The sequence below is a fragment of the Microtus oregoni genome, unplaced genomic scaffold (genome assembly GCF_018167655.1).
Source record: "Microtus oregoni isolate MIOR12 unplaced genomic scaffold, Mior012 000007F_ref0000211, whole genome shotgun sequence".
Lineage (NCBI taxonomy): Eukaryota > Metazoa > Chordata > Mammalia > Rodentia > Cricetidae > Microtus > Microtus oregoni.
This window is the reverse complement of record NW_024543066.1, coordinates 52,506,562-52,534,541: the sequence shown is the minus strand read 5'-3', so window position 1 is coordinate 52,534,541 and position 27,980 is coordinate 52,506,562. Positions and strand designations below refer to the sequence as shown.

The following is a 27,980-nucleotide window of genomic DNA, read 5'->3' as shown; positions in this document are numbered from 1 at the left end:
AGACTTAGCTGTGTGCTGCTATCCTGGCTACTCACCTGTTCTCTGGGAGCTGACGAGGACAGAATCTCCTTGAGGGAATCCCCAGGGTGGAACTGGATGAGGTCAGCCAGCATCTGTTTGGTACTAAAGGGAAGACAGGGTGAGGTTCAGGAGGGGTCTGACGGGGTGGCCAAAGAGCTAAGGGTAAGTGGACCGTGCCCCAGGTCTGGGCTGCTAGGGATGCCCAGGATGAAGAGTGAGCCGGTCCAGGGGAGGCGCTACCCCCTAGAACACCTTCCCTCAAACTGGCCTCCTTAGCCCAGGTATTCATCTTCTGTAGGTCCCCATGACTGATTCTCCTCTGGGTAGCTTTCTGCTTGTGTTCCCAACTCCAAGACCTTTGCTGACAGAACAGGAGCCGCTCTGGCTGTCTCGCTGACAGTGTGTGAAGGGTAGAGCTGCCTTAGGGAGATGGCGCTGCTAACTGCCCAGGTAACCAGCCCAGTGCTGTGTGGTCCTTCCTGACTGGCTTTTGCAGAAGTGTGAAGACTGAATTCCTGGCCTGGCCTGGTAAGATGGCTTTTGGTAAAGGCACTTGCTGTGCAGACGTGCTGGTCTGAGTTCCATCCCCAGAACCCATGTGAAGATGGAAATCTACAGAGCTGTCCTGATCTCCACACATGTGCCATGACATGTACTTCCCTCAATCATGCACACACACAACAATAAGAAAATCAGAGAAAGAGTCTGAGCTTTTGTCTGACCATCATTAGGGCAGGCATGACAACCTGGTCCCTCCCACCTCCCACAGGCTGTGACTTTGAGTCGTGGACTTTAGAGGAAGCTTCCACCTGAGCCCCTCCTCACCTGAAGCAGTCTGTACCCATGGTGAAATGCAAACCTAAAGAGCATTTGGTCGAGTCAGGCATGGTGACTCATGTTTGCAATCTCAGTTAAGATAGGAAGATTAACTGGAGTTTGAGGCTAGCCTGGGCTACAGAGACAATCTAGGCCACAACGGGAGATTCTGTCTCAAAAAGCAAATAAACCAAAGAGTCTGGGCAGTAGTACAATCTGCAGACACCTTCGGCTCCAGGACCCCAGTCATCCCCACACCTTCAGCTGTGACTCCAAGGAAAAGGCTGAGAGGTCGCCAAAGAAGGGCTGATTCTATTCTGAGCGAGGCAAACGTGAGGCAGGCTTCAGTGAGAGCTTTTAGAACAGGGGGGTGGGAGGGCAATAAGAAGTATGATGGCCGTCTCTGAGTGGAACCACCGTCTAGGCAGCAGGCTACAAAGCCCAGGGAGAGCCCCCACACCTACCTCAGAAGTAGGCTTTGGTTGCTGGTGTGGTCAGCATCTGCCTCCAGCCCTTCAAACTTGTTGGTGAGTGTCAGGGACACTTCGAGCCTGCTCAGATCTACCTGCCCATCTGTGGCTGTGTTCTCACCTGAGATGTGGAGAGATGAGTGGAACAGGCACACGAAGATGGGGTTACAGCACCTTTCGGGGAGCCACCCCACCCCCACCATCCCATGCCCTCAGCATCGACACCTACGGACGGGGTTACAGCACCTTTCAGGGAGCCACCCCCACTGTCCCATGACCTCAGCCTCGACACCTACGAAAGGACTTGAGTCACTACCACTGGGCCTCTGTACGATCTCAACCTGGGTGCCAGCTGGGGCTTGCAGTGTGGAGTTGTGGCATCCCACCAACACTGCCCTTCCGCTGCGTGGCACACTCCTCTTGTTCCTCTCATCCCAGAGCCCTAGAGCTAGACATCTAGACGCAGTAGGACCCAAGAGGCTCTCCCCCACATTTCTTTTTTTTTTTTTTTTTCGAGACAGGGCTTCTCTGTAGCTTTTGGTTCCTGTCCTGGAACTAGCTCTTGTAGACCAGGCTGGCCTCGAACTCACAGAGATCCGCCTGCCTCTGCCTCCCAAGTGCTGGGATTAAAGGCGTGCGCCACCACCGCCCGGCTTCCCCCACATTTCTTATATATGATTTCACTAGTCATCGTTACAGCTTGGCCTCCTGTAGCATCAATATCTGTACTGTCGATACAAGGCTGTGAGTCTGTGTTCCTCAGAGTCATAGGGAAAACAGAGGAGTCCCTATGATGAGCTGCCTGCTGACAGCCATCCAAGAAGGCACACACCCATGAGGTCAGAGATAGAAGGTGGCTCCCCAAGGTCCTCTAGGAGCTGGTGCAGGGGGTCTTGGTGATCTGGGGCCAGTTGGTCTTGGTGTTCCAGCAAGAGCTGTGGATGGTAGAAGGAAAGAGGGTGCAGAGTTGAGCCAGGCCTGGCTCTGGGGTCAGGAATCTTCCCTCCGGGGCTGACCCCTCACCCTGTGCGTGCTGATCAGCTCCCCTACAGTGATGTACACCACAGGTTTGGCCATGGCCACCATATCTGAGTACTCATCTATGGCGAAACGCTCCTCTGCCTCTGGCACCTGGCAGGCTCTGTAGATGAACTTCCTGTCCCAGAGAGAGCATGTGTCAGAGTGGGGTGGGTCTGCTGGCAGTCTCAGCCCCGCCCTGCTTTCATCTGGTTTCCCTCTGTCTCAGGGTGCCATCCAAACTAGTTTGATGGTCTCTTTCCCCTGGGAGGCTCCCATTCCCTGTGTCTCTGGGAGTTTCTTCCTCAGACTCTAGAGAGGAGTAGAATGTGAGCCGTGAGGAGTGGAAGAGGCCGGGGAGGGTGGAGGGAGGGACGGGGTGCCAGGACCCAAGACCTGAATTTGAAATGCATGTCCTCCAGGTAGCCATTCAGAACTCGAAGGTGTTGGCTCTCCCCAGAGAAGGTCTTGCCAGCAGCAGCATGCTGTAGGAGCTGGGCCACAGCACCCAGCGCATGGCGCTGTGGGGTGGCCATTGTGCTTCCCGCTGCCATGGCCACAATGTCGAAGGCATCAGGCGCTACCACAGCTGGGTTCAGGAAGCGGTAGTACAGGAGGTTCCCAACCACCTGAGTGCAGAGGAGAACCTTCTAGAAAGTCCTAGAAGCTACCCTGATAGTCACAGCTCCACATTCCACATGGTGAGCCAGACTCTGTTTATAGCATAGTTTGTCATCCTGCTTGTCTTGGGATCACTGGCCAAACTGGGCAAAGGAGAGTCTTGGAGGTGGCAGAGGAGACACGACACTTGCCTTATAGACTTCACTCTCTGTGGCACTGGGGAACTTCTTCTCCAGGGCTGTCTTCAGGACTTTGGCCATATACCGCATCCCATACCTGAGGAACAAATCAGGTGCGTGTGGCCCTTCGGATTCCGTCTCAGGACTCAGTATGAGCCTGGCTGCCTCTCTCCATCTCAGCTACACCAGGGTCCACACACATTCCCTCTACTTGCTGGTGCTCCCCGCTGGAGTGCGGCCCCTGAGCCTTTGTCCTTCCTCCTGTCTTGTGTCAATACCAGGAACAGGGCCCTGTTGGGCCCTGAATCTCTCCCCGCCTTATGCTCCTTGTTTCTGAGACAGGGTCTTGCAGTACATGCTGGCTTCAACCTCTGCCTTCCAAGTGCCTTCTGCTACAGCTCAAGAACTGTTTCTGGGGCCCTCCCACTTCCCCACAGACCACCTCTGCTTACAGTGTATCTCACCTTCCTACAGAGGCGAGTTATTCTGCCTCTTGGGTACCTGACAGTCCAGGAGGCTCTGAGGCAGTCAACTTTGCCAGCTCCCAGAGGTCCTGAGTAGCGTGTCTGGGCTGGGGCAGGGCCTGCCTGCCTACCTGCCAAAAATCTATTCTCTGCCATGTCCTTCCCGTCGGCATCCTATCCCCTGGCAGGGAAGGCTGGAGTGGTCACTCAGTCTTGCAGGGTTTTTGGGAAAGTAGCAGGGTTACTCCAGCGTGCTGAGCACCTCTGTCACTCCTGTGACGGGTTTGCTACTGCAAAGCTAGACTTGGCGAAAAGCTATTTCAGCTCCCAGCTCCAGCAGATTGATAACTCCTGTGTATTTCTCTTCTAGATGTCAGATGATCTTTCCTTATTCCTGGCTGTGAAGCCTCAGTCCTGCTCTGTAGTCTGGGGCTGCTTCCCCTTTGGCGCTCAACCACCCTCACGCTGAGAACCAAGGCCCATGGCTGGATGCTGGATCTAGATGACACACACCCATTCATAATTTATTAAACAAATTCATTTGTTTTGAGACAGGGTTTCTCTGTGTAGTCTTAGCTGTCCTGGAACTCACTCTATAGACCAGGCTGGCCTCGAACTCAGAGATCCCCCGCCTCACCTCCTGAGGGCAGGGATTAAAAGCTACACCACCACCTGGTTTTACCAAATAGTTTTCAACAAAACTCTTATTGAAGGATTTTTGTTTGCCTGTTTGTTTTGTGACAGGGTTTCATGTAGCTCAGGCTGGACTCAAACTTAGAAGAATAAGGTTTGTTTGTAATTCTGACCACTCTGTCTCTACCTCCAAGTTATTGGCCAGTTTCTAAGAAAGAAGAGAACTGGGGGCTGGAGAGATGGACCAGTAGTTAATAAGTGGCTGCTCTTCCATAGAAATTTCCATCATCCACATGGCAGCTCACAACAACCTAATTCTAGGCTCAGGGGCTCTGTTGCTCTTCTCTGGCCTCTGAGGGCACTGGGCACAAACAGTGCACAGATACACATGCACACAAAACACCATACACACTAAAGAAAAACCTTTAAAATAAAAGGGCCAAGCCAGGAGGTGGAGGCACACGCCTTTAATCCCAGCACTGGGGAAGCTGAAACAGGTGGATCTCTGTGAGTTTGAGGCCAGCTTGGACTACATAGCAAGTTCCAGGACAGCCAGGGCTATGTAGAGACCCTGACTTAAAAAATAAAAGAAGAAAGAGAGAGAGAAAGAAAGAAAGAAAGAAAGAGAGAGAAAGAGAGGAAGAAAAAAAGAAAGAGAGAGAAAAAGAAAGAGAGGAAGAAAGAAGGAAGGAAAGAATGGGAGGAAGGATTATAATCATGAGATACTTTAGCAATTTGGAATATTACCCTTTTGTGACTTTGTGGGCCAAAGAGTCCCATCTTTTCTTTACTTGTTCTCCCTGACAACACACTGGGTTTCTCTTTGACCAGTGACCCAGCTGTAGCCTCCCAGTTTGGCCCCCTGGCTGGGCTTCAACACATCTGAAGCCCTGCAGACACCCCTGCCTCCTCTTTTCCTGCCCCTTTTCTTCAGATGTCACTTGCTCTGTTCTCCCTTCCAGACTGGCCTTCCCCAGGGGAGTGGTTACACATACGGAATGTGATCCACAGATGAACTGATGGCGACGAAGAATTTATCAGTCATGGCGAGGAGATTGCGTAGGGAGATGTCTAATCGCCTCTGGACTTCAGAGTGGCTCAAAGCCTGCTCAGGGGTGACGTCATAGGGAAGACAGCTGTGGGCAGAGAGAGATGGTAAAACTGGAGTCCCTCTGTGGCCTTCCCAGACTTTCCCCACCAACTCTTCTCTAAGATACACTTTTCTACAGTGAGGCTCAAGACAGACCCATGTACCAAGAGCAAGGGCCAGAAAAAGGCAGCACTTGGGGCGGGAGGCAGGGGGTGGCTGGGGGTGACAGGGATGCCGGACCACAGCAGTGAGGATACACAGGGGGGAGGAGGAGGAGGGGGAGGCGGGAGGAGGACTGCAGCAGTGAGGATACACAGGAGAGGAGGGGGAGGAGGAGGAGGAGGACTGCAGCAGTGAGGATACACAGGGGGGAGGAGGACTGCAGCAGTGAGGATTCACAGGGGGGAGGAGGAGGACTGCAGCAGTGAGGATACACACGGGGGAGGAGGAGGACTGTAGCAGTGAGGATACACAGGGGGGAGGAGGAGGAGGACTGCAGCAGTGAGGATACACAGGGGGGAGGAGGACTGCAGCAGTGAGGATACACAGGGGGAGGAGGAGGAGGAGGACTGCAGCAGTGAGGACACACACGGGGGAGGAGGAGGACTGCAGCAGTGAGGATACACAGGGGGGAGGAGGAGGACTGTAGCAGTGAGGATACACAGGGGGGAGGAGGAGGAGGGGGAGGCGGGAGGAGGACTGCAGCAGTGAGGATACACAGGAGAAGAGGGGGAGGAGGAGGAGGACTGCAGTAGTGAGGATACACAGGGGGGAGGAGGAGGACTGCAGCAGTGAGGATACACAGGGGGAGGAGGGGGAGGAGGACTGCAGCAGTGAGGATTCACAGGGGGGAGGAGGAGGACTGCAGCAGTGAGGATACACAGGGGGAGGAGGAGGAGGAGGACTGCAGCAGTGAGGATACACAGGGGGGAGGAGGAGGAGGGGGAGGCGGGAGGAGGACTGCAGCAGTGAGGATACACAGGAGAGGAGGGGGAGGATGAAGAGGAGGATTGCAGCAGTGAGGATACACAGGGGGAGGAGGACTGCAGCAGTGAGGATTCACAGGGGGAGGAGGGGGAGGCGGGAGGAGGACTGCAGCAGTGAGGATACACAGGGGAGGAGGTGGAGGATGAGGAGGAGGATTGCAGCAGTGAGGATACACAGGGGGAGGAGGACTGCAGCAGTGAGGATTCACAGGGGAGAAGGGGGAGGCGGGAGGAGGACTGCAGCAGTGAGGATACACAGGAGAGGAGGGGGAGGAGGAGGAGGACTGCAGTAGTGAGGATACACAGGGGGAGGAGGGGGAGGAGGACTGCAGCAGTGAGGATACACAGGGGGAGGGGAGGACTGCAGCAGTGAGGATACACAGGGGGAGGAGGAGGACTGCAGCAGTGAGGATACACAGGGGGAGGAGGAGGAGGAGGACTGCAGCAGTGAGGATTCACAGGGGGAGGAGGGGGAGGCGGGAGGAGGACTGCAGCAGTGAGGATACACAGGGGAGGAGGGGGAGGATGAGGAGGAGGACTGCAGCAGTGAGGATACACAGGGGGAGGAGGACTGCAGCAGTGAGGATTCACAGGGGGAGAAGGGGGAGGCGGGAGGAGGACTGCAGCAGTGAGGATACACAGGAGAAGAGGGGGAGGAGGAGGAGGACTGCAGCAGTGAGGATACACAGGGGGGGGAGGAGGAGGAGGACTGCAGCAGTGAGGATACACAGGGGGAGGAGGAGGACTGCAGCAGTGAGGATACACAGGGGGAGGAGGAGGACTGCAGCAGTGAGGATACACAGGGGGAGGAGGAGGAGGACTGCAGCAGTGAGGATACACAGGGGGAGGAGGAGGCAGGAGGAGGAGGAGGACTGCAGCAGTGAGGATTCACAGGGGGAGGAGGAGGACTGCAGCAGTGAGGATACACAGGGGGAGGAGGGGGAGGAGGACTGCAGCAGTGAGGATTCACAGGGGGAGGAGGAGGAGGAGGACTGCAGCAGTGAGGATACACAGGGGAGGAGGAGGAGGCAGGAGGAGGAGAAGGACTGCAGCAGTGAGGATTCACAGGGGAGGAAGAGGAGGCGGGAGGAGGAGGACTACAGCAGTGAGGATTCACAGGGGGAGGAGGAGGAGGCGGGAGGAGGAGGACTACAGCAGTGAGGATTCACAGGGGGAGGAGGGGGAGGAGGATTGCAGCAGTGAGGATTCACACAAGAGAGAGGACTCAGGAGTCACAGAGCAGCTGGAAAGAGCAGGGGAAATGTTAGACTCAAAAGCAGATACCAAGGTTCTACTAGCCAATCATCCTCGACAGCTTGGGGAACAGAGAAAGCCAGGGCTTAAATCTCCTGTAGGCCTGTGTCAACTCTGCTTTAAGTCCTTTGTATGTCACCTTCAAACACATGGAGGCTTCCCTACAGATCTGCCTAGGGACCCGATCAAAGCCTGAACCCCCCTCCTGCTGGCTCACCTGCACTGCCCGGTCTGGGCCTCCATCTGGTTGATCCAGTTCTTATAGATGTGGACAGGGTCTGTGTGGATGCTGACTGACCTGTCTTCCAGCACATCCTTGACAACCTTGCCCAGGATCTCCTGCAGAGCGCTCTGTCCCCGCCCATTGCGGTAGAACCTCACCACCAGCCTCACCACTGTTGGGTTGCCTGTTACCACATCCTGAGGCTGCTCCACCTTTGACCTGTGGTACAATAGGTTATTGGCCTCATATGTTGAAGACATAGCTGTGTTTCCCTTTCCAGAGTTTTGCCTGTTCAAGTCTACTCTGTACCCTCTCTAAGGGAGGTCCCGCTGTCTGGTCACCCTGCTAGGTCAGCCCACATCCCCCCACCATCCCGCTCCAGCGCTGTCTCACATTCTTCCTATGAGTTGAAGAGAAGAATGTCTCTGACCCACCGTCTCCATCCCCACCCCTGCCCCTGCATCAGGAGAACGTACCTGACCTCCTCCTGGAGTGCAGTCTTGAACAGCTGGAGCAGAAGGTAGGCCTCCCGGCGGTTGGAAGCATAGCTGTACAGACTGAAAACCACAGCCTCCATGAACTTGGTGGTTCTGTTCTGCGGCATCTGAAAGATCAGCTTGGCCAAATACGTGGGTTGAGTCTGTGAACAACGGGAGGCAGAGGATAGATAGGCTGAGTTTGTGAACAACGGGAGGCAGAGGATAGATAGGCTGAGTCTGTGAACAACGGGAGGCAGAGGAGATGCTCTTGGGGATTTGGCGATCAGATGGGTTACAAAGGTTTGTCCTGATGTGGAGAAAGTATTGCCTTCTCAGAACACTGGCAATATTCCATACAAATGGAGAGAGCTAGGCTCTGTCTCCAGCAACAGGGCAGTAGGCAGGCCATGGAGAAAGCAAAGAAGCTCAGAAGGTGATGGAGACTTTTTGGCTTTTAAATTGTTTTGTTTTTTTCAGTGTTATGCGTGCAAGGGACGTGCCCTACCACTGCGCTGCACCTGCACAAGGCTTCTCCTTGGAGTCCCGCTCACCTGCAGCAAGTAGAAGAGGTGCTGGTAGGCTTCCAGCTTCTGCCGCTTCTCTCTGCTCAACGACTTTAATCCCTTCTGTTTGTCCAGGATCATCATGTCTGACAGCTGCTCCTTATTCTTCTTTGTCAGCTTCTTGCAGTGGGAGACTACGTCCTGGATGTTGGGGTAGGGGCAAACCCAACAGTCTGGACTGGTACCAACCATGAACACATGCGGTACAGACTCAGTGTCTGGAAGAACCAGGACTTGTGGGAGGAGAAAGCCCCACGACTGCTCCTGGCACCTCTGCTTTCACAGGGGAGTCTTCAGAGGGCTCGGGGCTGCCAGGCAGAGGGGCTGCATCTGCTTGTGCTTTTGCTACCATTCTTTCTGACTAATGTATGGGTCTTGGGGTGGAGACACCACAGCAGCAGCATCAACCTGCTACTCCTCATCTGTAATTTATAGAGTTTTCATATCTGTCTCTGCATTCTACCAGGGGACATAGCAACTCCTGATTCCAGAGAGCTAAAGAGGAAACAGACTTCCAGGTTAGCGGATCACCTACAGCCCCTGCACCAGAAGTCAGCAGTCAGCCACTCCCACCGTACCCATGGGGCTCTGCACCACACATGCCCAATGGCAGACCTCAAGGGCAGAGGACACTGGCACCGGCCAGGTGCTAACCTACACACATTCGGAAAGGACTAAATTACTAGTTGAAGAACGGTAAGGATTCCCTCTCAGGAACAGTTGGACTGGGGGAGGAGTGACCCAGGGGCCGCTCACCTGCAGGGTGATCCGGTTCTTGACTAGCAGACCAATCTTGATGTCCATGAGGTTGAGGTCCTGCTCCAGCTGCTGATTAGACCGTATCTTCCTGACCACTTCTTCCTGGAGCTTCAGCAGCTCTGCCTCCGCTGAGAAGTCCTCCTGACTCTGGTTCAAGAGGTGAGCGAACTTGCGTACCACAGAGAGGGGCGGGTGGCGTGTGTGCACTGGCAAGATGGGCGACGTGGGTGAGGCAGGCATCGCAAAGCCTCGTGGGCAGCAGCTGCCCCATATCTACCCTGGGCTCTTGCCCCACACCCATGGGCCTCTCCAGTGACTTCCCCCCAAACCAGGCCTCAGTGTTTTGTGATGCTCCCTGAAGGCACCCTTGTTTGAGGCCTTAGCCAAAGTTGGTTGCTCCAACATTGGAAATGAGACTGCGTGATTGCCCAGGTAGCCAGTGGTCTCTGTCATCTACTGCACATTTTGGAAGCTGCTTGATTGCACTTCCTGCCTAGTCAAGTAATATTGTCTCCCTTCTCAGGCCGTTGATGGAGTTGAAGATTATATGGTTGTAGTTACCTTCATCTTATGATCTAGCCAAGCCATTTCTAATATAAGACTTAGACTCCTTAGGATAAAATGATTATTAAAACATTTAGCAGGGGCTGGAGAGATGGCTCAGTGGTTAAGAGGATTGCCTGCTCTTCCAAAGGTCCTGAGTTCAATTCCCAGCAACCACATGGTGGCTCACAACCATCTGTAATGAGGTCTGGTGCCCTCTTCTGGCCTGCAGACATACACACAGACAGAATATTGTATACATAATAAATAAATAAATATTAAAAAAAAAAAACAAAACATTTAGCTTATGCTCCTTGCTTAATATTGTTTATGCTGGTTGTAATTCTAATTTTATACTTGGTATCTGTTCTTATTGTATATAGTGTTGTATTGGGTTTGGAACTCTCTTATTTAGACAAAAGGGGGAGGTGATAGAGAACCTCCTTCAGACAATGGCCTTTAAGAGGCTGGACCAGGTTGGAGCGTGACTTAGGGGACCAAAAAGCTGCAGTCCTGCCCAGCTCCCTCTCTCTTCTCCTCGCAAGCCACACCTGGATGTCAGACCCCATCTCTAATTCCTTGCTGTGATCCGTGAGTTCCCCCTTAATAAAGAAACCTTAGAATACTCTAAGAATACTCCAAGTTAGTTTGGGATTATTTGACTTGGGTTCTGCGTCATCCACCTGCTCCCCTTCCTGCTGGGCAGACCAGCTTCCTCACGCCCCTGACCTGTCAGCCATCACTTAGCCCTGCCAGCATCATGTAGCACTTGTGTGGAGGGTCTGTAGTTGGACTGGGGTACAGGTAGCTAAGGAGGTCAACTTTATAATGGAGAGGTCAGAAAAAAACAAAAACAGCCGGGAGGTGGTGGTGCAAAGTCTTTAATCCCAGCACTTGGGAAGAAGAGGCAGGCAGATCTCTGTGAGTTTGAGGCCAGCCTGGTCTACAAGAGCTAGTTCCAGGACAGGCTCCAAAGTTACAGAGAAACCCTGTCTCAAAAAAACCCAACAAAACAAACTCACCAAATAAACAAAACCCTCAAAGAAGCCTCTGGGCTAAGCTTCACAGAAACATGAGAATACACAGAATGCTCACTGAGAGAGGCAGGGTGTCTCATGGCCTTTTGCTGGTTTGGCTCTGCTCAGGCAGTATTGCTATGTAGCCCCAGCTAGCCCCGAACTCAGGATTCTCCTCTCTGCTTCTCAAGTGTTGACTTATAGGCAGGGGCCACCAGGCCTGAGTCTTTCGGTTTTCTTTTCTTTTTTTTTTCTTTTTTTTTTTTTGGTTTTTTCGAGACAAGGTTTCTCTGTGGTTTTGGAGCCTGTCCTGGAACTAGCTCTGTAGACCAGGCTGGTCTCGAACTCACAGAGATCCTCCTGCCTCTGCCTCCCGAGTGCTGGGATTACAGGCGTGCGCCACCACCGCCCGGCTCGGTTTTATTTTCATTAAATTTTAGTGTATGGGTGTTTTGCCTGCATGTGTGTCTGTGCACTATACAGAGGCCAGAAGAAGGCATCAGGTCCCTTGGGACAGACAGTTGTGGGTTCTCTTGAAGGGCAGCCAGTTCTCTTAATCATTAAGGCACTTTTCTAGCTCCAAATCTAAATGCTTTTTAAACATCTAACTGCTGTGTCCATCTTATGGCTGAGCCTCCAAAGGCAGGGAGAGGGCAGGTAACTTGCTCTAGGTTACCCAGCTGGTAATGAATGAAACAGTCAGATCTGGAGGCTGAATGAGTCCAGGCCCCGTGGCTAGAGGGAATCTCATAAGGTATCTGGGCAGATGGCCGCTGTTAAGTACTGCATGGCCAATGCTTTGAGGGGGCAATCGGGAGGGTCTTGGGAAACAGACGTGGACCCCACTCCTACAGGAGGGCAAAGAAATGACCACAGGCTGTGTGGGCCACCTGCTTTCTGGTGGGGAAGTGGAAAGGGCAGCAGGAGAGGCCAGGGAAGCCGAAAAGGCAGTGTGCCCGGAGTACCGCACAGATGGCAAGTTTGCTTTATGTAAATCTGACACAAGCCAGAGTCACCTGAGAAGGAGCCTCAACTGAGAAAATGCCTCCATCAGACTGGCCTGTAGGGTCGTCTGAGAAGGAGGCTCAATTGAGAAAATGCCTCCATTAGACTGGCTGTAGGGTCGTCTGTGGGCATTTTCTTGATTAATGACTGATGTGGAAGGGCCCCATCTGCTGTGCTCCGATCCTAGGGTATATAGGAAACCAAGCTGAGCAAGTCAGGAGCAAGCCAATAGCAGCTTTCCTCCATGGCGTCTGCTTCAGTTCCTGCCTCCAGTGGCATGGAAGAGTAAGTTGAGATAAGCCCTTTCCTCCCAAGCTCCTTTGGTTATGGTGTTTATGACAGCCATAGGAATCTAAGACAAGGTGTGGGAGGTACAGGGAAACAAAGGGAGGGGTGCCATGGCTGGACCTCAGGCAATAGGAATCACAGAGGTTAGCGAAAGAGTGACAAGAAGCAGAACTGCTCAGCTCCATGGAGCCATGGTCAGGACAATCTAGTCCAGTCAGCACCGAGGAGCATGAGCCATGGTCAGGACAATCTAGTCCAGTCAGCACCGAGGAGCATGAGCCATGGTCAGGACAATCTAGTCCAGTCAGCACCGAGGAGCATGATTGCAACCTCATGAACACCAAGATCAGCCAATGGAATTGACTTACACTCAGGGTTAGTAGATTAAAACGATTGCAGAAATCACAACGAATGACAGCATCTCTGATAGGAAGGAATCCTCAACACAGAAGCCACCAAGCTAAGTAAGTGACCGATTCTGAGGGCTGAGGAAGGAGGAAGCATTGGGAGAACATTTTCCCCAGAATTGAAGGGAAGGAAGAAAGATAAAAGGCAGGCAGAACAGGGACCTCAGGGTAACAGCAAAGGCTTTAGATGGTGGTGAGGGAGAGCACCCACGCTGATGGCCAGAGGGAGGAGGACTGTGTAATGAGAAGCACAGAAAGGAAATGGCCTCCTGCTCCAGGAATCAAGAGTGAACACGAGATGGACCAATGCGCTAATTCCCAAGCAAGGCTGAGAGTCTGGACTTGCAGGACAAGGACGAGGCTGGAAACAGAACTGTACTGGAAAGTTCTTGCTGCACACACAGAAGGACCTGCATCATGGGAAAAGCCAGGCATGAAGGCACATGCCTGTAATCTCAGTCTGGGAGGTGGAGACAGGAGGACTCTGGGGGCTTTCTGGCCATCAGGTCCAGTCAATCAGTACGCTCCAGGTTCAGTGAGACCCTGTCTCAGAAAATAAAGTAGAGAGCAATAGAGAAAGATACCTGACATTAATCTCTGGTTTCCGTGTGTGTGTGTGTGTGTGTGTGTGTGTGTGCATACATACAATAGAGAAAGATACCTGACATTAATCTCTGGTTTCCGTGTATGTGTGTGTGTGCGCGTGTATACGCATACATACAATAGAGAAAGATACCTGACATTAATCTCTGGTTTCCATGTGTGTGTGTGTATACGCATACATACAATAGAGAAAGATACCTGACATTAATCTCTGGTTTCCATGTGTGTGTGTGTGTATACGCATACATACAATAGAGAAAGATACCTGACATTAATCTCTGGTTTCCGTGTGTGTGTGTGTGTACGCATACATACAAGCATGTGTGCACATACATACACATATGTTTCATGTATGTGCGCACACACACCTCCTTAAGACTTTACATTGTGCCCAACTATGAAAAGCAGAGGGCAGGAAACTAGTGATCCTCTACTTCTTTGTTCTTTCCCTAGCAGAAAAATTACGAGGCCCGTGTGTCTATATTAGAGGCCAGGAGGTGGGAGTTTGGACCAAGGAAATGGCACAGCTGGGAGCTGGGAAGTGCCTACCACAGGGGGATGGATACATTAGGCCTGCTCAGAAAGTACCTGGTAGAGGAGTCTTGCCTGGTACTGGAAGGAGGGAACGCTACACACCTCAGACAACTTGTGATGCCCTTGCCTGCTGTGCATCCCCAAGAGGGACACCTAGGCTTGTCTGGCTCTCAGTCTCTATCTCCCCAGCATACCTAACATCCTGTAGTCATCACGGACCTTCCTGGCTCGGAAAAATGCTTGGATCTTCACGATGGAGTCAACCTACCACGGGCACAAGAGAACAGGTGACTGACCGCCCTTCTGCTCACTGGGCTCCCATCTATGAGTAAAGGCAGGTATGATGGGCAACACTCACGTTCTTCTGGAAGTATTGCAGACGCCTGAGGTACTGCCTCCGGGCTGCCCACATTCGCGCCCAGGCCTGGATCTGAGAGAAAAGACACTGCCTTCAGAGTGGCAGTCTGAGACCCACACTCAGACCCGATCGGCTCCAGGGCCACGAGGAGGCAAGAGAATGAGAAAAGTGCTCCGAGGGTCGCTCAAGAGGAAGGAGCCACCCAGACCACCATAGTTACCTTGATGATAGCATCCATGTTGGCTTTAAAATATTGCAGCCGCTCCTGGTAAGTCTTTCGTTGTCTATAACCCCGCCAATGAGCCTGCCAAGCAGAAGAGGGAACCCTAGCAAACCTCCCTGGGCTCAAGAGGCCAGGGGGACAGCTTTACCCTGGGCTCTCTAAGATGCTGTGGTGGTTTGAATGAGAATGTCTCCCATAGGCTCAAATCTCTGAATGTTTGGTTCCCAGCTGATGGACTGTTTAGAGGTGTGTTCTTGTTGGAGGTGTGCCTTTTGCGGTTTTAAAAACCTCACACCAGGTATGGTCTCACTCTCTCCACCTTGCCTTATGGATCAGATATAAGTTCTCAGTCGCTGCTTCAAAGCCCACCTATCCGCCTGCTCACCTGCCTGCCTGCCGCCATGCAGGCCTGATGATCACAGATTAACCCTCTGAACTGTAAGCAAGCCCCTAGCTTAATGCTTTTCTTTTTTCTTTTTCTTATTTATTTATTTATTTATTTAGCACACACTGTTCTGCTGGCATTCCAGAAGAGGACACCGGATCTCATTACAGATGGTTGTGAGTCACCATGTGGTTGCTGGGAATTGAACTCAGGTCCTCTAGGAAGAGCAGCCAGTGCTCTTAACCTCTGAGCCATCTCTCCAGCCCCTGCCAAATGCTTTTCTAAGTTGCCCTAGTCATGGTATCTCTTCACAGCAATAGAACAGCAACTAAGAGAGAAAGTGTGGAGAAGAGAAATTGGCCCTATTCTCAAAGACCTGCCAGCTTTATGAGAAAGACTAGAACTATGTACCCTGATACTTCCTCATAGAAACTCAAATAAAAGGCATGGACACCAGCTTTACCAGAGAATACACCATGTCCCCCAACCCACGCTTACTAGAGAATACACTATGTCCCCAGCCCCCGCTCACTAGAGAATGCACCATGCCCAACCCCCACTCACCAGAGAATACACCATGTCTCCAGCCCCCCCCCCCCCCGCTCACTAGAGAATGCACCATGTCCCCAGCCCCTGCTCACTAGAGAATGCACCATGTCCCCAGCCCCCCCCACCTGCTCACTAGAGAATGCACCATGCCCCCCAATCCCCGCTCACTAGAGAATGCACCATGTCCCCAATCCCTGCTCACTAGAGGATACACCATGTCCCCAGCCCCTGCTCACTAGAGAATACACCATGTCCCCCAATCCCTGCTCACTAGAGAATACACCATGTCCCCAGCCCCCGCTCACTAGAGAATGAACCATGTTCCCACACTGCCAGCCCTGACAAAATTCTTCTCTAAAAACATGCTTCCCGAACTGGTAAGATGACTTAGTAGGAAAGGTGCTTGTAGTCAGACCTGACATCCAGAGTTCAGTCCCCAGGATCCACATGGTGGAAAGAGAGAACTAACTCCTGTAACTTGTTCTCTGACCTCAGCGTATGTCATGACATGTGCATGTGCATGCGCGAGCGTGCATGCTCACACACACTAAACATATAAATGTAAAATAAAACACAACCAAAACATGACTCCAATCTGGATTAGTCAGCGTTGAGAACTGTGGAGATCCAGTGATGGTCAGAGCTTTCAAGAGCAAGCTGAGTCTCAGGGCATCCAGGCTGCCTCACTTCCCAAAGCCCGAGGCACTGGGCTGCAATCAGAGGAGTCTGTGACCTGGGTACTCCATTACTGAATTATGGGGTCAATGTTGACACCAGCATCTAATGGGGTGTCACCAAGGGACCCCACCATACCTAGTGACGAAAGCAATTTCCTGCTAACTCCTCATATCCAAGGTATTAACCAAGTGTCTCTATGAAGGCAAAGAATGGTGCAAGGGCTTGAGTAGGGTGCCCGGGCCTTAAACAGAGGGCAGTTAACCAGGAGGCCAACTCTAGAGCCTGCACCGTCAGTTACTCCTGCACGCTTAGCCATCTGCCAGCCCCAGCTTCATGATTCTCCCTTTGTGTCCCTCCTGTCACATCTGATGCCAGCCAAACTCCATGGCCATTCACTTGTGGGTTCCACACCCATCTCCCAACCTTGCCCTGCACACTGGGGCGGGCTCTGAAGGTAAAGTCTGCAGAGGGGGTTACACTGCCAGCACCCCTGGCTCTCCACACCACACCTGACAAGGGAAGGCGCCCTTGTTTCTAGCTCATGGAGTGCTAGTGTCCTGCCCTGGTCACTTGCAGGTCAGCCCCAGAGACGCCACAGGCCATGCATAGGACAGAACTGAATGGAATGCCCACTAGAGAGGACAACACAGCGGCTACTATTCCACATGAAGGGGATAGATGGACTCGCCGTCTGTCTAGCCCAGGGCCACCCCTCACAGCTCTGCTCCAGGGAAAGTGTTTGCATCTCACTTCAATCTTCCCCTCTTCCCCAATGCTGACGATGATGCCAATAACCGGTGCTTACTTCCTGCTCCCATTCTGCAAAAACTCTCTAGACATTGTCTTACTAAACCGCCCTTGCTACATTGGAAAGTGGTACTGACATTTGCATTGGTGGTGGGGGGGGTAAACTGAGGCACAGAAAGAAAGAAAGAAAGAAAGAGAGAAAGAAAGAAAGAATAGCGTAATTACAAGGCCACATGGTTAACAGGTTCCAGAGTTGGGCTTCTAACCACACTAGTCTGGCTCCAGAGTCCACACCTTCCTTCACTATTGCTCAGAGGTCCAAGAATCATCCCAACCCCACCCAGGGAAAGGGAAGGGGGTGGACACCCTGTATCTCCAATCTTCTCAGGCACAGGGAAAAGCCAAAGCTGCCACCTGAATCTTAATGATGGCTGGAAGCAAGGTCCTGAGGAAGTGGGAACACTCAGCAAACTTCTGTCGGACAAGGAAGCCGCGGAGGCGAGCCTGAAGTTGGATGACAAAGCCAACATTGGCCTTCCAGAGCAGTTGGCGGTCATGGGCCGCCGAGACCTTGGTGATGACTGACTGTAGAGACAGAAGGCCTTGGGTGGGTAGGAGCCTCTCCCCATGCACAATCCCCCACCAAGGCAGGAACTCTGCCTACCTGAATCTCCTCCCAGGTTAGATGGGAGGTGTTGAGGTGGCAGCTTGGAGGATGCTCCCAGGTCCCCTGGAAGGTCTGAAGATGGAAGTAGTAGGCACTGCCGTCCTTCATGTCATGTCGAACCCAGAAGGCTGTGTCCCCTGAACAGAAACTCAAGTGAGCCAGGAGGGCTCAGAGGAGGAAAAGCAGCAGAGAAGCTTAGGCCAGGGCCACTACCAGGACGTCGCTTCTTTGACACTGCTTCTTCCAGGGCCTGCTGGTAGCTGTCAGCACAGTCAGGAACGATCCCTCGGAGAGCCACATTGGGGTTCCTCAACACTCGCTCCGTCTGGGCTGCCTTGCCCTCCTTGATGGCCTGATTGATGGCAGCCACACCAAGGGCTGCTGATGGGCATCAGGAGAGAAAAGTCAATCCTCTGGAGTCCCTCCCACGAGCCCTGTCCTGTCCAGTGGGGCTGGATTCAGGAGACACACAGCTGCAATGGCTGGTGGAGGGGACGAGGTGGCCGTTAGGGAAGGGCTCCTGTGGGATGGAAGTCCTAAACTCTTGGCATTTCCTATCCAGTTGTGTGCCAGGAAATCCACCCTGTGGTCAAAGCACCCTCCTGCACGAGTTCTGTCCTGCCCTCTCAGCTTGATGGTTTCAGTCTACTTGCCAGGAATCTATATATAGCTCGGATGAAGGGATCTTAACAAAAAATGCCCCTACTGGATTGGCCTGTGGTATATCTTCCTGATTAATGATCTATGTGGAACCCACTGTGGATGTGTTACCTGTGGACAGGTGGTCCTGCGTGTATAAGAAAACAAATTGAATAAGCCACGAGGAGCAGGCCAGCAAGCAGCGCCCCCCATGCCCTCTGCTTTGGTTTCTGCCTCTAGGTTTCTATCTTGAATTCCTGCCCTGACTTCCTCCGATGATGGACTGGGATGTGGAGGACTAAGAATAAACCCCTTCCTCCCCAAGTTGCTTTCGGTCGGTCGAGCTAAGATGCTTCCCATGGCTAACGTGAGATGGGGTGGGGCCCCACTCTGCCTTCCCAGTGCCTGGTTGTTTACTTCTCTGAGCTGTGCTTGTGTCCTCATTGGCTCTGGCCACTCCCTGGCAGATCTCCTCCAGCCACAGTACAGCCCCGGGATCTCCTGTCACCTGGCAGATTGGAAAAAAAAAAAAAAAGATGAAAAAAACACAAAACCCCAAACTGGTATCTTCAGGCTCCCACAAGCCCAGCCAGGAACTAAAGTACACCGGAAGCCGGGCGGTGGTGGCACACGCCTTTAATCCCAGCACTCGGGAGGCAGAGGCAGGCGGATCTCTGTGAGTTCGAGACCAGCCTGGTCTACAGAGCTAGTTCCAGGACAGGCTCCAAAGCCACAGCGAAACCCTGTCTCGAAAAACCAAAAAAAAAAAAAAAAAAGTACACCGGAGCAGCCGGAGCAGGCTCTCTTCTCTCTGCCCTGAGGAGCCATGACTCTGGGGGGCGGGGGGGCTTGGATGGCTATACACCTGATGAAGCGGGGAAGGCTCTCTTGGCTCCCCCTCCCTGTCCTGTGGAATCATGACCCTTTGGCCCCCTAGGATGGCTGCCAGGCTCAGAAGGCTCCGCTTGGCCTCAGGGATCTCCACAGCTTTCATACCCCCAGTGTCCAGCACTTTCTGATAGCCACACCTGGGAACACTTACCCTGCAGCCCTTCCCATCCCCCTCTACCTCAGCTCACTGCCCTTAGCCCCATCCTGGTGCTGGCTGCATCTCCTGGCTGCACATTTCCAGTCACCAAAAGGTGGCAGGAAGACTGCACACCGGGCAAGGAAGCCTGAGCTTGCCATGGTCAGCTCAATGCACTCTTCTCCTCACCAGAAATGGACTCTTACAGAGTTTTTTATTGAGCACTATGTGTCGGGTGCCTACCTGCCTGCCTGTCTTTTTTTTCTTTTCTAAAAGGCCAAGCCAACCTCAGACTTACTGCAGGTGTGAGCTATCTGGTATTGTTCCTAAGACTTATCTTATGAATTAGTTTTTTTCTTTTTCTTTCGATTTTATTTATTTATTTATTTGTTTATTATGTGTACAGTATTCTTCCTGCAGGCCTCATTACAGATGGTTGTGAGCCACCATGTGGTTGCTGGGAATTGAACTCAGAACCTTTGGAAGAGCAGGCAATGCTCTTAACCGCTGAGCCATCTCTCCAGCCCCATCGATTTTATTTATTTATTATTATGTATATATTCTGCTTGCATATCTGCCTGCAGGCCAGAAGAGGGCACCAAATCTCATTATGGATGGTTGTGAGCCCCCATATGGTTGCTGGGAACTGAACTCAGGACCTCAGGATTCTCTGGAAGAACAGTCAGCACTCTTAACCACTGAGCCACCTCTCCAGCCCTTCTTTTCCTTTTCAAGACAGGGTTTCTCTGTAGCTTTGGAGCCTATCCTGGAACTAGCTCTTGTAGACAAGGCTGGCCTCGAACTCACAGAGATCCGCCTGCCTCTGCCTCCCAAGAGCTGCGATTAAAGGCGTGAGCCACCACCGCCCAGCATGAATTAGTTTTTCAAAAGGACATTATTTTTAGTTAGGTGTCTACATATGTATCCGTGTGGAGGTGTGTACATGTGAATGAATGCAAGTGCCCTGAAGAAGGTACTGGATCCCCTGTATCTGGGGTTGTGAGCCCCCTGATGTGGGTGTTGGGAACTGAACTCAGACTCTGTCCAGGCTTCATAGATCAGAACTTGCGAGGCAGACCAAGCAATACTTGGCACAAAGTGATAACTCAATGAATGCTGGCTAGTCCTGCCGTGGTACTCACTCAAGCTCAGCAACTGTGGGATAAGCTTGATGCTGTCACAGGTTTGCAGGGCCACGGCAGCGCAGGGAGGCTGGGTGACGCTGCACAGGAGCTGCAGGACGCAAGCTCATCTGGCTTGGGCCAGGTCTCAGCCTCATTCTGCTACCACAAACCTCAGCGTGTCAGTTCAAATCTCCCTGCTCCACTCTTAGCTCATTGGACCTGCACCACGAGGTGCAAGGGCAGAGGATGTAGCGTTTTACAGACAAGTACACACACCCCAGGGATACTCAGGTGGTCGCTGGGGATCAGAGTGGGGAGTCCAGGCACCTGATTCCCAGGCCTGCTCTTTTCCCACACTTTGTCATAACAATCAAATCCTGCCTGTGCCTCGCCTGTTCAGAGTCTGTATCCACCAGGCTGGTCACCACCCTGGCCAAGGCTGAGCCTCTCGCTCTAGTGTCTAACCCAGCCATCTTTTCCTAACCTTACCTTGGCTTTCTTCCTCTTGGCTGCCACGAGGAGGAGATGATACCGAGGTGCAACGTGAAGGCTGACATCTTCCAAGCCAGCCGCTGGAAGCAGCAGAGCAGACAGAGTCTTCTCAGGGTAGCCCTGATCCAGAGCCTCATTGATGAGGCTGATGGCGAGGACCTCTGAGGAAGACATCTGGATGAGCGGCAGCCCCAAACTCAAGACCACGGGAAAGACTGTCTGAGGGGCACTCACGATCCGTCTCTTCCTGAACCTGCGCATTGACCTCACACACAGCGGCCTGCAGGTCATTCCAACTCAGGAAGGCTCTGTCCGTCCCTCTTAGCTTTCGCACTTTCACCAGGGCATCAAAGTAACTAGCAGCAGAGAGGAGGAGCAGCAGCGTGAGCGTCGGTGCGAGCGGCGTGCGCACACAGCCGCGGCTGGTCTTTCCCAGGCCACCTCTTCTCCCCTTACAGACCGTTCCAAGCCCCCTGTGTGGCGCACAGAGCTCAAGCTTCAGCCCTCTTCCCTCCGGACTCTCACCCCAGACCTCAGACACTCAAGCCTTTCATGACTTATACTAAACAGGGTCTCATCTGAACTCCGCATTCCCTCGGTCTGTCTTTGTGCCTCAGCCAGTCCCTTCTGGATAAACATCTGTTGAGTCATCTCCCACTCGTTCCCTCTGCCACCAAGTCCCGTCAATTTGCTTTCAGAATACATTCGCACGCTGGCACCTTCTTCCCAGCCCTGCCGCCCTGCCCTGGCCCAGGCCCCGTGCCAGAGTCTCGGCACAGCCAGAAGAATCTTGGTAAAGCAGGCCAGAGGATTCCTTCCTTGTTGAACACCCCAGAGCTTCCTTCCACGCTTGAGGACATGGGCTCCTCTGTTAGTCCACTCCATCTGGTCACTCTGGTTTCCTGGTAGTTTTTGTTTTTAGGTTTTTCTTGAACACTGGGATGTTAACCCCAGAGCCTCAGACATGCAAGTGCTCTACCCCTGAGCTCTTTCCAAGCGTGTCCTGACGTCCTGTGAGTGCACCTAGGACACTCTCCTGTCCTGAAGAGTGGCATGGGAAGAACTCAGGCTCCTTAGGTCCTTCTCCGCATGACCCTCCTCGTCACATGACTAGGAAAGCTGCCCCCCCCCCCCCCCCGCCCCTTGGCTTGGCCCCATAGCTCCGTGCCTATCCAGTCATGACTCCTGCTTGTGTGCATGCTTGCCGCGAGCAGTGGCTTGGCCCCATAGCTCCGTGCCTATCCAGTCATGACTCCTGCTTGTGTGCATGCTTGCCGCGAGCAGGGATCTGCTTTAGTCACTGTTTTCAACACCTAGAATGGCAGTGTAGTTTCCCAAGCATTTGCTCAAAGAAATGGAAAGGAAGCGGAATGACCATGTGCTCTCCACTGGGAAGAAACACAGGAGGGGCCAAGAATGGGAATCAGACAGGCTACCGTCCAGTCAGCCACACCCATGCCATCCCCTCACTTCTGGCGTGTGGCTAGAGCCTCCCCACTCACCGCTGAGCATTTTCTTCTTCTACCTGGGCCAGGCCAGTAGCAGGGTTCACCAGACTGGACCAGAAGGCACAGGTATCTCTCGCTTCCAGAGCACGGTTAATGAGAACCACAGCTGAGAGCATCTCCACAGCCACAAAGAGCTCCTCCTGGCCCAGCTCCTAGAGAGGAGAGAGTTGAGAGGAGCTGGGGAACTGTTGGAGCCTGCCTGCCCCAAGCTCTCCAACATCCATCTCCATCCCCAAGTTCCATTCATGCCCAACATCTGGGCCACGGGCCACATTCACCCACTGACCCTGCTCATGCTCAACACCTGGGACACGGGCCACATTCACCCACTGACCCTGCTCATGCTCAACACCTGGGACACATTCATTCACCAACATTCACACTTTATATCTGGGATGTTTGCTGTGAACACAATCATCATGAAGACCATACATGGTGTCATCTTATTCCATAACAAGCCAAATGAGGTAGGTACCATTAATAATCGCATTTCCCAGCCAAACCCATAGCTAGCAATATGGGTTAAATGGAGCCGCCTGATTACAGAGCCCACACTCAACATGTGACTTCTAACTCCCGCAGTTGACATGGTGACTCTATATGAGGCTCAGGCCTTGCTATCAGAAGGGCTGTGTGGACAGGAGTGAGGTGGGGCAGCCTCACGGTTACAGCTGGACAGGCAGGTGTTCTACGTCTGCGACCCTCTCCTTACCTCTAAAGAGAACCAGCACCTACCTGACAGGGCTGCGGTCCGTGTGCACCGCCACTGGCTGCCATGATGCTCCTGGGAAGCAGCCCTGCCCATCCTAATTTCTGGCCATTCTCCTAGCTGCTTAGGACCCCCAGGACTTACCCCCTGCTGCTGCTTCTGGAGCACAGCCAGCTCCTGCTGGTACACAGCAGAGGCAAAGGGGTACACTTGGGGCAGCTGGGCTTCAGGGCACATGAGCTCCTTCACGGTGTCAGAGGCCACTTCCCTCTGGATGGCTCTGTTGATTCTCCACACGGCCTGGAGCACTGCCGGGGAGGACAGCAAGAAATCACACAGGCTGAGAGTCCCTGTTATCTCAGCTGTCCTTACCAACCAGGCTCTGCTGGGAAATGGCTTTGTAACACTTCTAGAAAGTCATTCTACTAGATTCAAAACGCAGTCCTATATGTTCCAGAGGAAAGGCGGATGGGGTGTTTAAAAGAGAGGCTCTGGTCAAACAGTGGTGGCTCACTCCTTTAATCTCAGCACTTGGGAGGCAAAGGCAGGCAGAGCTCTGTGAATTTGAGGCCAGCTGGGTCTACTTAGTTGCCAGACAGCCAGGGCTACAGGGAAATCCTGTCTTAAAAAACAGACGGGGGGTGGGGGGGGGTAGGGGGACTCTCTGAAAGGCAAAGGCAACGTGTTGGGCCCAGGAGTTGCATGGCTTAGAATGCAGCAGAACGTGGCTGTCACAGCAGCAGTGAGCACAAGATTGACAGCTGGCAGTGGTGCATAACTAAGATCAAGTAAGTCAACGGGCTCTGGGGACCAAACCTTAGTGACAGTGCAGAGAAATATAGAGCCAGCTCCGTTTACACTACAGCGGTGGAGGAAGCTAAAGGGGCCATGGCACACCAGTGTGGTTAGTTCACATGCTCTGGGGCCAGTAAGATGTCAAGAAGCACATAGCCTCTGGGGTGGGTTAAGGACACCAGGAGACCGACAGTGCCCAGCTGCGGGGGCCATGCTAGAAGCGGTCCCACCCCAGGGTGACGGCAGTGCTGAGGAGGAGAAAGCAAACGACTTCACAGAGAAGCCTTGGAGACAGCTCTGCAGAGGTTTCTGCTTGGTGGAGAAAATGTCACTCAGAGGCCCAGAGGCCAGGGCCTGGGAAGGAAGCAAGGAGGAGCTCAGCTGCACCGGGTGAAGCGGGAGCTGAAAAGGCCTCAGCTGCCAAGTCAAGTCCAGGGGATGGAACCAAGTGTGAGATAAAGAATGAAAAGAGTCGGGCTGGAGAGATGGCTCAGCAGCTAAGAACACTTGCTGCTCTTGCGAGGGGTGGTTTAGTTCCTAGTGCCCACACAGGGGTGTATACTCATCCAGAACCCAGTTCCAGGCCTCTACTTCTGACCTCCATGGGCAATGCATGCACACGGCACAAACATACATGGCAAATGCATAGACTTAAATATGTAAAAACAAAATTAAATAAATCTTTTTTGTTGTTTGTTTTTCAAGACAGGATTTCTCTGTGTATCCCTGGCTGTTCTGGAACTTACTCTGTAGACCAGGCTGGCCTTCAACTCACAGAGGTCCACATGCCTCTGCCTCCTGAGTGCTGGGATTAGAGGCAGGCACCACTACCACGCATATAAATAAAAAAAGAATGGTGGGGGGGGGGAGGAGACACTGGAGAGATGTCTCAGTGGTTAAGAGCACTGGCTGCTCTTTCAGAGGACCCAGGTCAATTCCCAGCACACATATGGCAGCTCACAACTGTCTCTAACTCCAGTTCTTGACACACTCACCCATACACATACAATAAAATTAAAAAAAAAATGTAAGAGGCATTGGGTGTGGGGCCTCACACCTGTAACAGCAGCACTCGGGGTGAGCACAGGTATGTGCGAGAGAGGCAACAGTGTCACATTGTGCTCCAGGCCAGCTTGAGCCGCACAGTAAGATCCTGTCTTAGAAAACAACAACAAACCAAGAACGGAGAGCTGAAGCTTTTCTGCTGCGAGATCAGCACAAGATCCCAGGAATGAAGTAGGGCCACACGGCAGGCAGCAGCCAGGAGCAGTCTAGGGGAGGACGCAGTTACTCAGAGATAGTGACTAAAGACCTCAAACCTGACATGGAGGCAAAACCACAAACCCGGTAGCTGACCCAGCAACTAACGGTCTTCACTCATACCTTGAATTAGTATTATAATATATATATATATTTTTTTTTTGTTTAAATTTTTTTAGGTTTCCTTTATCATCTATGTAAATTATTGTGCCTGCAGGTTGTGTGTGTACCACGTGTCTCAAGCCTGCAGAGGAGGTCAGAAAAGGCCTCGGATCTAGTTTGGATCCCCTAGAACTGGAGTGACAGATAATTGTGGGACACCATGCGGGTACTAAGAACTGAACCAGATCCTCTGCAAGAGCAACAAGTGCTCTTAACCACTGAGCCTTCTCTCCAGTCCTACATACAATGTTTTTTTAAAGGACGCTGAATTAGAAACTGTTTTCCTTACCTGAGAAATCACATTTCAGAAGCCAAAGAAATATAAACAGGCAGAAACAATATTATAGGCGAACTCCCCAGAAGGAGTCCAGTCCAGGCTGGCAGCAAATATCATTATCTTTCATTTGATGTGTCCCTCCGGGGGGTGCAGAAGGCAGAGGATATGGAGGGTAAAGACAGTAGTTTGCCTCATCCAATCCATATATCAGAAAAGGGGCAAGATACACTACCAAGAGCCAGCAGCGCCCAAGCCCCCTGGAGACAACTTACTGGCTTGCTCTCGATCACCCTTCTCGTTAGCCGTAGCCACCCCGGCCTGGATCTCCTCCTTTTCTAGAAGCCTCACCAGGCCCAGCTCCTGCAAGAGGGCAGAGGTGCAGTGGAAGAGCCCCCAGGCCATGGATGTGCACAAGGGGCTGCCAGGACTCAGTCCTGCCCTCCCTTCAGGTAAAAGGGCCTGGCCTACCCATCTCTAGTACTCTGTCTTTATTACCATTGTTTTCAGTCCAGCATACATCTAACAACAGACTAGGTGCAAGTATAAATAACATCAAACAGAAAGTCAACACATTAAGGGCTGGAGAGATGGTTCCCTGGTTAAAGTGTTTCCTATGTAAGCAAGAGGACTGGAGTTTGGATCTCCAGAACCCACACAAGTCTTGCCTATAATTCCAGCCTTAGATGCAGAGATGGGCTGGTCAAGTTGGTTAGTGAGACTGGCCATATTGGTGAGCTCTGGGCTCAATTAAGAGAGTCTGCCTCAGTGAATAAGGTAGAGGAGGAGTGGTTTTAGATGATTCTCGGCATCAGCTTTGGGCCTCTTATGCACATCCTCACACACTTCGCAAGCTCACACATTGGCCCTCCCCGAAGTGAACACACATACAGACATACACTCATACCAGAGACACATATACATGAAAAATGTGGGAGGGGTCAAAGCACTGCAAAGAAAGTTAAGTCAAGACCCCAAGTCAGCAATGAGAAGCAGGCCTGGTCCTTCCCTCTCAGTCCGAGGGACTCTAAGCAGACCAGACAGCCTGGTCCACTGTGCTTTGCGGGGTGAGTCAACCATTTAAAGGAGTCCGTGATGACATGCACACGAGGCCATTTCCCACAGAGCCTGACCTGTGACTTCTGCTCTCTGTCTGAACTCAGCTGTTCCAGGTACCAGTCAGCCAAATCTCTTCTCACCCTTTGCAGGGCCAGGACAGGGTCTTGAAGGGCCTCGAGCAAGGCCCCGGGGCTCTGTCTCTCTAGAGCATCGTCAACAACTTCCAGAGCCCCTTGGACTGAAAAATAGCACAGGTCCAGGTATGTGAAGCCCTCTTCTTACCACCCCAGCCAGACCTGGGAATCTGCCTCCTTTCTGCCTCCCAAAAGTTACCTCTCTCCTTGACCTGACACAGTGAGCTCATGAGGTCCAGCCTACATCTTCCTCTTGGTCTTCATAGCTCCTCACACCCATCTCACTGTTCCAGACCCCGAGAATACCCTGATCCTAGCAGGCAAATGTCCCCTTGTTGTGAGCCTTCAGGTTGCCCCTCTGTCCACCATCTTCCCTATCCCATCAATCCTCACACTTTCTTCTTTTCTTTCTTCCTGTTTCCTTTTATTCTGAGAAGGCCTCACAGTACGGCCCTGAGAGCCCTTGAGTGTTTCATCTTCCTGACTTAGCTTCCTGACTGCTGGAATCACAGGTGTGTGGTACTCCCAGCTACACTTCCCTCCTGAAGGACCCTAATCCAAATATCCACCCCCAGCATGGGGAGCTGAAAGACCTGTCCATTTGCCTGTCTTTGTAATTTTCCATTCCCACAGGAGCTCCCTGATATGAACCTCTTTGTTGTGGCCAGAGGAGAGGGTGTATATGCCCTGGCCAGTGATCTTTCCCTAGGGCAGGATCTGGCTCACATAAGGCCATGGAGCTTATTAAATCAGCCATCTCCAAGTGTTTTTGTTCTTTTGGTTTTTTTTTTTTTTTGAGACAGGGTTTCTCTGTAGCTTTTGGAGCTTTTCCTAAACTAGCTCTTGTAGACCAGGCTGGCCTCGAACTCACAGAGATCTGCCTGCCTCTCATCTCAAAGTTTTCCAGGTTCTCCCAGTCATCTCTTACCATTGGCAAGGTTGATGTGGCCCTGGATCTCTGCCTGGGTGAGGCAGGACTCATAGATGTCCTGTTCCTGACCATCATCCTGCAAAAGCAAGATGTAGAAAGAGATGTGGAGACAGTTCGATCATCCCCCCATCCTGTCACACGCACTTCTGTAGTAGACCAATGGCCAGGCCCAAGGACCTTAGGGGTTTTGAGGAGAACATGGGTCTTACCCTGGCAATAAGAGCTAAGCCAACCAGCCTGTGGGCTCCCCCGTCTAATCTCAGCTCAGGCTTCATGCCAGAGCCACTT

At 52.4% G+C, this 27,980-nt stretch overlaps 1 protein-coding gene across 3 annotated transcripts in view; it reads right to left on the bottom strand.

Moving 5' to 3' along the window:
* Positions 1–27,980, bottom strand: part of Iqgap3 (IQ motif containing GTPase activating protein 3) — a 46,635-nt gene that overhangs the window by 6,334 nt on the left and 12,321 nt on the right. The window contains exons 9-34 of one of the 3 annotated variants that reach the window (XM_041656479.1): positions 27,690–27,768; positions 26,702–26,865; positions 25,844–25,931; positions 23,222–23,385; positions 22,363–22,520; positions 21,095–21,216; positions 20,858–21,021; positions 18,635–18,725; positions 17,792–17,959; positions 17,576–17,715; positions 17,435–17,496; positions 17,326–17,398; positions 14,550–14,633; positions 14,330–14,401; positions 14,166–14,235; positions 9,573–9,781; positions 8,805–8,957; positions 8,251–8,414; positions 7,769–7,993; positions 5,217–5,357; positions 3,137–3,221; positions 2,721–2,953; positions 2,331–2,463; positions 2,140–2,242; positions 1,302–1,428; positions 36–123 (exon numbers count right to left, since the gene is read on the bottom strand). In XM_041656479.1, the coding sequence (XP_041512413.1) occupies positions 36–123; positions 1,302–1,428; positions 2,140–2,242; positions 2,331–2,463; positions 2,721–2,953; positions 3,137–3,221; positions 5,217–5,357; positions 7,769–7,993; positions 8,251–8,414; positions 8,805–8,957; positions 9,573–9,781; positions 14,166–14,235; positions 14,330–14,401; positions 14,550–14,633; positions 17,326–17,398; positions 17,435–17,496; positions 17,576–17,715; positions 17,792–17,959; positions 18,635–18,725; positions 20,858–21,021; positions 21,095–21,216; positions 22,363–22,520; positions 23,222–23,385; positions 25,844–25,931; positions 26,702–26,865; positions 27,690–27,768 (3,360 nt within the window). Of the gene's footprint in view, positions 1–35; positions 124–1,301; positions 1,429–2,139; positions 2,243–2,330; positions 2,464–2,720; positions 2,954–3,136; positions 3,222–5,216; positions 5,358–7,768; positions 7,994–8,250; positions 8,415–8,804; positions 8,958–9,572; positions 9,782–14,165; positions 14,236–14,329; positions 14,402–14,549; positions 14,634–17,325; positions 17,497–17,575; positions 17,716–17,791; positions 17,960–18,634; positions 18,726–20,857; positions 21,022–21,094; positions 21,217–22,362; positions 22,521–23,221; positions 23,386–25,843; positions 25,932–26,701; positions 26,866–27,689; positions 27,769–27,980 lie in introns of all 3 variants that reach the window. The other 2 variants (XM_041656477.1, XM_041656478.1) reach the window with 2 other exon arrangements.